Source organism: Haliotis rubra, unplaced genomic scaffold (assembly GCF_003918875.1).
Source record: "Haliotis rubra isolate DU_JTF1 unplaced genomic scaffold, ASM391887v1 Scf292, whole genome shotgun sequence".
Lineage (NCBI taxonomy): Eukaryota > Metazoa > Mollusca > Gastropoda > Lepetellida > Haliotidae > Haliotis > Haliotis rubra.
Window position 1 is genome coordinate 715,198 of NW_025766960.1, and position 9,899 is coordinate 725,096.

Here is a 9,899-nt window from a genome sequence, read left to right on the forward strand (position 1 = left end):
AGACAGACGCCCAGTCAACCTTCAGCGAGCAAGTCGCAGCACGCGCCGATGAGGAAACCCTTTCAATCACGTGACGTAAACAACAATGGCGGTTATAACTATATTTAGCTTTCCGTGTGTGTAAACGTTGTTCTGTCATGGACCTAGAATGTTTGGGACCAGATTTCTGACTGTACCTTACTCAAGTATACGTATTGGTCTATGTAAAGAAATATGTTTATCGCATTGTCAAAGAAGCAGAATAATAAGACACATCAGTAAAACCGTTGCAGCCAACCGAATATTTGACGTTCCTGGTGAAAGTGAAGGTGAGGGGACGATTAGAAAGTATCCTTCACTAACACACGCCGATTCGGGACATATTTTCCCCCCAACAACTGAAGTCGTGTTTTTTAACAGTCGGGACCCTAACAGTCTTTTATGACCAGTGAAACAGTGACCCTCTCAATTATTTCGATCTTCATCATACTGGCGTATGTAAAACTAAGTTATCTTCCTTTCGCGCTCAGTCACTCATTACAAAAAAACACTGAATTCAACTATGGTTGTCGTTTCCCTCGCACTAACAGCTGTTTCAGTATTTTAGTTGCCCCAAGTCGATTGTAGATCTCATGCTTCAACATAGACTATATGTGGGAAGCTGTCAGCTGTCAGAGAAATCAGAATCCCTGATTACAAACGTTAGGTGCCCTTATATACATCTATATCTGACACATCTTATCGCAACTTTCATTCTCTGATCCAAGGGATGGGACAGAGCTGGGGTAACATAGCTACTCCACATTACCCTGACACAACTAACACTAGTAATGATTGTAAATTTTGTCAGATGTATGCATATATTATGTTTCCAAATTTCTTTCTTGAGAGATATCAAGTTTTGGGACACCTGCACTTTTTTATGATGCTATCAGGTATCAAACAGATTCTTTATTCACAACAATGATTACAGAGATGACTGATGGAGCTAACTCTCTATGCGATTAATCATCAGTTATTATTATGTTGCAAAGATTTAGCAGATGTAGGTAGAGACTATGAACTATATATAAAAGTATCAAATCTAACTAAATCCATCACGGTTTTCTATCAAGGAAGAATTTGTATGATTAAAAACAACTAGGTCATAGGTTGCATTCATTAATACATACTGTGTAATCATTGTAATCATGTAATCATTACCCAATACCTTACCACTGTGTGTGAGTGAGAAAGGGAGGACAGAGAGAGATTGTTTGTACGTGTACTTTTCATACATTTCTGTCAGGATGAAGTACATGTAGACAGAACCCAATGTTTAAAACTCGAAAAATTTCCAAGCCAGACAGCCGGACTGTTAACTTTAAAAATTACCAGTCCGGATACAAACTTACCTGTCCGGTTTTCAACAATGAAAAAACTCCTGTTTCTGAATACTTTAGTTTTCTGTTTGTAGGCATCGCAATGAACAACAAAGCACTAACAGGCAATGCACCGAGTTTAGGTAAACTGAAAGTACATGTGTTGTGATTGGTTATTATAAAATGAACTGTCCAATCATAAATAGTTTAACATAATTATCAAAATACCTTAAACACCTCAAACTGATGACAAGAGAACCTGGCTGATATTATGAAATATTTACTGTTAATGGTAAAAACATCTACCAGACCAACGGACAGGCTACTTTTGAAATTTGACCGTCCGAGATGAAAATAGACAGTTCCGGACGGTCGGGCAGGCGAGAATTTTAAACGCTGCAGAAGCCAAAACTAAGTGGAACATGCAAATACAATAAACATATTCTGATGTCAGTGCCTTGGGTATTTAACATTAATGTGCAGTAGTACTACCCAAGCATTATTTCTCTTCCAGTGATCGACCTAAAGAGGAAGTATCCGAATCCCAAAGAACTTGTTACAGACTTATTGAGGCCATTGGTAAACTCGAGTGATATCCAGGCACAAAGCACCGAAGTTTATTCCGAAACTCAACGGACAATACTGGAAGGCAAAGATTAAGGTCAACTGGCCTTACACTTTGACCTTCACAGGCGTCCACAGCTGTGTGACCCAAGCAGAAGAGAATGCATATCTGATAGCATGCAAGTTGTACAAGGTTAGTCCAGGGTGGAATAGTCCCTTGTACTCTCTGCCTGTTGATAGTGCAAGGGAAAACTGCTAAACTCTAAAGCAGAAAAGGTCCCTTGCACCCCGTTCTAGTTTTTCGATTCATCCAACTCAGGGAAATATGACGGTAATAGCACTAAGGTTGTTGTATCTTCCATACTTCAACATAAACCCACAATAGTTAGAGCTCTGGGACAATAATCTAATAAATAGGGTTTCACTGGGACAATAATCTGATAAACAGGGTTTCACAGGGACATTAATTCTGATAAAGAGGGTTTCATGAGGTCAATGTTCTGATAAACAGAGTTTCAAAGGGCAGTAATTTGGATTAACAGGGTTTTACTGGGACAATAATTCTGATAAACAGGTTTTCACTAGGACAATGTTCTGATAAACAGAGTTTCAAAGGGCAGTAATTCGGATCAACAGGCTTTCACTTTGACAATAATTCTGATAAACAGGGTTTCACTTTCACTGGGACAATAATTTGGATTTACAGGGTTTCACTAAAAGTGTTGGTAAACATTTTCACAGGAACTAGAGGATGTCTTCATAAACAAGAGATAGCTCAAGTGAGAATTAAGACATTCTATATTGAACAGTTGACATTCTGTACCTAACCATGTTCACAGAGTGTCGGACTGCTGTACACAGACAATGACAACATCGTACATGCTGCCTCGCAGGACCACATTCTGCAGCTGCTGGACCAGCTTGCCAAGAAGAACATCTTCGGGGCAGCTGACATGACAAGGGATGTTTACCAGCTGGAGACCTGCCAGGGGAGGAGGAAGGACGGAGATGTTGTGTGGACATCCAGGATGACCGTACCGTGGCCCGCAGAAGTTTACAGTGACGGCAACTGGGCTGACAAAGCAATCCTCCATCTACATTGCCTGTCTGATGGCATGCACCAAACTGAAGGTGAAGGTCACTTAGCACTGAATACACTAAAGATAAATGTAGAATATTTGGTGCATCTTGTCAAATAATATGCATTCTGACACCGTGGTGTAAATGTAATCCCAAATATAACGTGTTACATTTGACCACTTTCTAAATGGCACTGTGTATTCATAGCTTTTGGCCGTGGGAGCCGTGCCAATTTGCACTTGTCAGAGTGGTACACAAAGTCTGTGATCTGACCAGTTGTCAGACTTCCATTCTTATGGAAGCCGTGCTGGCTGAGTGGGTTAGATGACTGACTTTAAGTGCTGGAAATTAGGTGCCTGACTGAGAATGTGGGTTCGAATCCCGAATGAAACTCAACCCAACAAAAGTAATAGAATCTGTACTTTAGGCCAGACCAATTATATATCTTGTTTTACTTTTATTATTTAAAAGGAATATTACTTTGACTGGTGATTTTTTGTTTCTACCCTCCTGCCTTTAGGTTTTCTGAGGACAAAAATCCGGAATACAAGAAATAGAATTGGTCTGGCTTTACTATGAAAATGTAATCCCAAATTTAACATGTCACAAATTTAGTACAAAACACTTGATTGGGAATTAAACTCACACAGTGATGCATGCATTGAAGTTGACTGAAACTTTATTATTAAAACATAAAAAACAGAAGAAACTTAGAACATTTTTTACTTGTAGTGTAGCCATGTTAAAGAATCCTCTTTTTAAAGAAACCATATACACTGTCAATGCCAGGATTCAATGTACACAGAGCACGATTTAAGGAAATAAAACCTATTTTCATCTGGTGCAACCTTAGGTAATAACCTTGTTGCACCAGACAAAAACAGGTTGCACCAGCTACTCAATGTACAGTTATACATAATGCTTGAGTTTTTTTGTTGTTGATTTAGAACATCATTATAATGTAATAATTCTTTGTCTGACAAGATCATTTTATCTTATTTCATGAAAGTTCCTGACATGAACAATAACAGTCATTCAGTCACTGTCCGTGTAGTCGCCAGAGTCACTGCTCCAAGCCTGTACCACATCATTCTGTCTTAAAGCTGAAGTCAGTGTTCTTTGAGCAGCAACATATTAACATTCACTGGGTTAAGTTGGTATAAATATGAGGTTGTATTTTGTAGTTTCAGGTTGGAGTTTCAAGTTCTAATTGCTTATATCGAGCCCTGGTAGGATTAAGGACTAATATTTCAGGGTACTGTTTCAGCTTCTTCATCTGATAACGGCCAAAAATAACCTATTTGAAAACATCCACCCGAAGTACACCCCTCTCCCGTCCACACGTGTGAGAGTCCAAGACTTTGATCCCCACTACCAGATCTACGTGGACGCTTCGCTGATTGGCTTCGGAGCGTATCTCCTCACAAAGACCGACAACAAAGTTCGATGGATGTCTGAATCCTGGACTGATCACTTCAACGCAGCTCTTCCATGGGGAGACAGAAAACATTTTGATTCTTCCTTCTACGAGTTCTACGCTCTCCTCACAGCGTGTTACACATGGAAACACAAGTTTGTCGATAAACGAGTACTGTGCTGGACGGACAACCTCCAGGCCGCCACAGTGGTCAACTGCCAACTGACCGGTTTACCTCTGATTCTACAACCTCAGTACGGCAAGTTGTTCCAGATGATGGCCAATATGTGTCAGAAGTACAACATTTGCCTCAAGGCATCACACATCTACCGTGTTGATAACGTCGCTGCAGACTTTCTCTCCAAGGTCCAGATTGACAAGTTCAAAAAAGTCTTCCCTGAGGCTGAGATAAAGTCAAAGAAAACCAAGAAACTGCTTTTCTTGAAGCCGATTGTGCCACATGTTCCTGCCAAGAAGGACAAATCTTGATATGACTTAAATTATAGTGATTTTGTTATATATGCTATGTATACGCTTGTTGAACATTCTGGGAGAGTGCATGAAAGATGATTTTTGAGAATATACTGTTAATAAAAAGCCTGCTAGGAACGTCTTTTCCTACATTCAGGTGTTGCTGTTTATTCCAGCAGTAGTCCTGTATGTCCATTACGTTCCAGTCTTCAAGTCATAGAGTTACCTAGACAGGGGTAGAGATTAGCAATTCAGTTGGTTGAGATTTTAAGTTTTGACCCAAAGTTGACATGGTGAAAGACCTACTTCAACTTTTGCCTGCGCTTTGTATGCATCCTGCTTTCTCACAGTGGGACCTGCTTTCAAGTGAGACCTGCTAAAAACTTTTACATTTCAATTGTAAAACCTACTTGGAGGTTTTACATTTTCACTGTAAGTCCTACTTGGAGGTTTTATATTTGCATTGTAAGACCAACTTGGAGGTTTTACATTTGCATTTATTTGGAGGCCTTGTAAGTCCTACTAGGAGGTTTTACATTTGCATTGTAAGTTCCACTTGGAGGTTCTATATTTGCATTGTAAGACCTACTTGAATGTCTTACATATGCATTTTAAGCCTTTCTTTGGGGTTGATTTGAAACGTTAAAGCTGCAGTTTACTTTCAAAATGTAAAATCTGCTGATAGCTTTAACATTATAATTGTAAGACCTGCCTTGAGGTTTAACAGATGAATTATATGTACAACCTAAGACCTATTATACCTCTAATGATTTCTTAATCTTTAAAAATCACAATTGTTTCCATATTAAATTCCCAGGACATGAACCCAGCCTGCTACCTCACATATCACATTTAAATTAGTATTGTAACCCAGTGTCTTTCCACTGAGGCAGGTGATGGAGTGAGTGAGTTTAGTTTTACACTGCTTTTAGCAATATTCCAGCAATATCACGGCGGTTGACACCAGAAATGGGCTTCACACAGCAGGTGATGGAAGGGTGTCCAGTCTTACATATCACATGCAGTGCATGGTGTTTCTCTTGCCTGTTGTTAAAAAAATTCATTTTATACAAGACGACTATTGTTTTCACTGTAAACTATTGTATCCCAATTTGTATATTCATTATCCCCCGTCACGCGTTTAGCGCGAAGCGGGGGATATAGTATTAGGCTCCGTGCGTCCGTACGAATTGGAATATCTTAAGAACCGTTGACTGGATTTTTTTCATATTTGGTACATAGGTTCATCACAGTAAAAGGCAGGTCCCAGTCAGGTTTGGTGACCTTGACCTTCATTTCAAGGTCACAAGGGGACTTTAGCGTTTTACCTGCACGTTAAGCTATCTCAAGAACCATTCACTTGATTTTCTTCATATTCAGTACAATGCTTTATCTAGGGAAGGCGCAGAGCCCAGTCGATTTTGGTGACCATCACATAATTTTCAAGGTCATCCATGACACATGTTGAAAATTTCAGCATGTTAACCCGCATGTTAAGCTATCTCAAGAACGGTTTCCTGGATTTTCTTCATATTTAACTACAAGCTATATCTAAGGAAGGCACAGGGCCCAGTTGATTTTGGTGACCTTCACATAATTTTCAAGGTCATGGCGACACTTTGAATATTTCAGCATGTAAACATGCATGTTAAGCTATCTCAAGAACCCTTCACTGGATTTTGTTCATATTTAATACCAAGCTTTATCTAGGGAAGGCGCAGGGCCCATTTAATTTTGGTGACCTTCACTTAATTTTCAAGGTCACAGAGACACTTTGAAGATTTCAGCATATTAACCTACATGTTATGCTTGTCAGCGATACCGCAAGAGCCATTCACTGGAGTTTCTTCTTATTTGACAAGCTTCATCCAGGGAAGGCGCAGGGCCCAGTCGATTTTGGTGACCTTCACTTAATTTTCAAGGTCACAACGACACTTTGAAGATTTCAGCATGTTAAATTTCTTGTTAAGATTGTCAGCGAGATATCTCAAGAACAGTCCACTGGATTTTCTTCATGGACTTTCAAGACTTCCCTTGAATGTTTTTCAATAAGCAATTTCTTTATTACTATTTTTGCATATTTCATACACTAAGACAATTCATGTCAAGGTCAAAGTGTGTCTGAAAATATTTGTGTGTTTGAACAACTACAGAGCAAGATATCAAGAAAGGTTGACTGGTCATGTTTTTGTTGACATTTAACTTTATCTTAAATTGCGACCTCCACTTTCATTACTCTTTTAAGTTTGATTTGATAATTTGCGGCAGGGGATTATGTCACCTTAGTGACAATGCTTGTTCTTGTATTTCTTACATTTACATTCATAAAGTTTACCCTCGCTCCAGGTTATACATTTTCAACCAAAATGGATGAGTGTTTTTAGTATAACATAATGTATACAAACAGTCCAAGTTTCAAGAGTGACTAAACTGCATGAAGTAACCTTTCGTTTAAGAACTTTAAGATTTTTTTGTTCCCTGACCAGTGGATCCCTGTGCTTTTTAATTACCATTCTCCACTTCCTGGGAAGTATACAGCCCATGCTGCCTATGGGCACTAGAGCGTTTTGACACCCACTTTACACATCAGGTAACTCTTCCATGCTTGGTGAACAGAGGTGCATTTTAACTGAGTCACGTGCCCAGGATGCGAAGTTTTGATACTCATAGTTCTGTGTCTATACATATTCATGTTTCCACAATCTGGTCCTCTACTGTCTCATGAGAGGGTTCTTTTGAGTGCACAGAGTGAGTATACCACAGGGGCTTGTAACGCAAAATATGGTCTCAAGGTTTATATTGTCACCGACAGGGTCTTACCACTATATAGTAGCATATACCTGGCTGCCATTTGTTGCATTACAAGTCCCTGTGGAATAGACTTTGTTGTTTAATGTTGACACATCAATATTCCAGCTATATGGCGGCGGTCTGTAAATAATATTGAGTCTGGACCAGACAATCCAGTGATCAACAGCATGAGCATCGATCCACGCAACTAGGAAACGATGACATGTGTCAAACAAGTCAGCGAGTCTGACCACCCAATCCCGTTAGTTGCCTCTTACAATAAGCATCAATTAGAATTGAAGATCAATTCTAACCAGGATCTTCACAGGCAGTACTTGAAGATCAACATTTAGTAGTTTTTGACTGAATACTTATTTATGTACCTTCAATTTCAAAGCTACTTGTATTCGATTTCTACACATTGCAGGAAACACACAATATCATATATTCATGAATCTTTATTCACAAATAGGTGAGATACAGTGTACAATTCTTAGATGTGGCAAAAATATGTCTTGTCTTCCTAGCAGTAAAAAAACCCTTCATGTAACAATATTAATCTGAGATAATACAATTTTGCCATAATATTACAGCTGGAAACTAAATAGCACTGTATGTTTAACATATGGATAGATTGCCATTGACATCTTAACATTGACATGTCATAAATTACATCGTTCCGATTTTTGGTACTTGATATCATAAGCTGCTATAGTTGATAGTAATGTAATATTTAGCTCTTTTTTTCTATGCAGAATGACCACATTTATAGCTCAGTGTGTGTCATGATAACAGCTAATCAGACGTGAAAATAAGGATATTATTGGCAAATGTCTTCTAGTTTTCAATACAACCATGTTTTGCGAAGAAGCTGAAAGCATTAATTCTCATCATGAAATATTGCTCTTTACATCAGATCTTTATCTTGAAAAGCTGTTGACTTAGCAATTAAAGAAGATTTACAAAGAAAACATTTGCATAGACAAATCTCGACTCCTCGATACTGAAACAGTTCCTATTGTTATTTGAAAACAGAGCAATGTCCGAACTTGTTGGCAGGTTTGGACACAGATTATCATTGCTTTGTTGTTGTCAGATGGACTAGTTCTATCACAGACAATCAACATGGACTTAAAGACAATGGGACATTCTTATACATGTATGTACAAAATTCAGAGTTCATCCAAAGACACATTAACTTATAAACAGTATCTGTACAAAAACACATTGATGTCAATCAAATGTCTGATCTCAAACAGGTAGCAGACGTCTTCAAACGCATTCGCAGACGTCAATACATTCTGTTCGTCTGTGCCTGTGTGTTGACAGAGTGGTCAAGCCACATCGCCCTGTTGGGTTTATGATGTTGGCTGTCATAATGGCGCCACACTAACGCCCTCTGTCTTCACACAAGCGAGTTATCTCCCCTGCTGATGGTCTCTCAAACTCCAAATACCTACATGTCCTGCATCTAATACCATAGATGTTATACTGAACGTTTGTGCTTGAGTAATTTGTCTACTCATGAAACAAATAACAGTAACAAATCAGAAAAACTGCCTGAATATATTAACTCTAATTAATATTAACTTGTTTCTGTTCAACTATTTCCTTCCAATCTAGTGCATTGCAGTCCTTCTTTTTGAAAAAAGATGTTTTATAGCTGCGTTTAATTGGAACTGTTATCCAGATACTATAAAAACTCCTACCACTGTCTCATCATTCAAATAACAGCTAAAGACAAACTTGTTTGATCAATACTACAAGTTCAAGTGATAAAATTTCTGCTTGTGCACAGAGCACATCATAATTGTAAATTGCTGTGCTCTATAAATGTATGAATTATCATCATTATCATTAGTATCAAGTGAATATGTTCAGTAAGCCAGGTTTCTGATGCAGTCTGCAGGTACAGTGTTAGGAGCGAGAGACACTAGCAGCAGGGAATTAACCTCAGCAGCCAGATACGGCGGAGTCCTGCCCGCTTCTTTTCGTCACATCCATCGTCGTGAAAATCTGAAAACAAAAATAAATAGCTTGATTAATTGTTCTGGTTTCCTAGGTATGTGTTTGTAAAACAATTAATTTGACAGGTCTACACTGCTCCTAGCAGTATCATGGCAGGGTACATCAGAAATGGGCTTCACGCATTGTACCATGTGGGAAATCCAACCCAGGTCTTCAGTGTGATGAGAAAATGCTTTAACTACTAGGCTACCCTTCCCCCAATCTGACAT

At 38.8% G+C, this 9,899-nt stretch overlaps 2 protein-coding genes across 3 annotated transcripts in view; one reads left to right on the forward strand and one right to left on the reverse strand.

Annotated features, from left to right (window-relative positions):
- Positions 1 to 28: 28 nt before the first annotated feature.
- LOC124282098 lies at positions 29 to 5,042 on the forward strand. Of its 2 annotated transcripts, none has more exons than XM_046718070.1 (4): positions 29 to 308; positions 1,855 to 2,097; positions 2,744 to 3,035; positions 4,252 to 5,042. In XM_046718070.1, exons 3-4 carry the CDS (start codon positions 3,015 to 3,017, stop codon positions 4,888 to 4,890), a joined length of 660 nt encoding a protein of 219 aa, XP_046574026.1. In that variant the 5' UTR covers positions 29 to 308; positions 1,855 to 2,097; positions 2,744 to 3,014; the 3' UTR covers positions 4,891 to 5,042. The 2 variants fall into 2 exon arrangements, with proteins under 2 accessions (XP_046574026.1, XP_046574027.1); XM_046718071.1 differs by having other exon boundaries at positions 37 to 75.
- Positions 5,043 to 8,107: 3,065 nt separating this feature from the next.
- The window catches only part of LOC124282099 (thioredoxin reductase 1, cytoplasmic-like), a 41,414-nt gene continuing 39,622 nt past the window's right edge, over positions 8,108 to 9,899 (reverse strand). The window contains 1 exon segment of the mRNA XM_046718072.1: positions 8,108 to 9,678. Coding sequence (XP_046574028.1) covers positions 9,616 to 9,678 — 63 coding nt within the window. The 3' untranslated portion in view covers positions 8,108 to 9,615.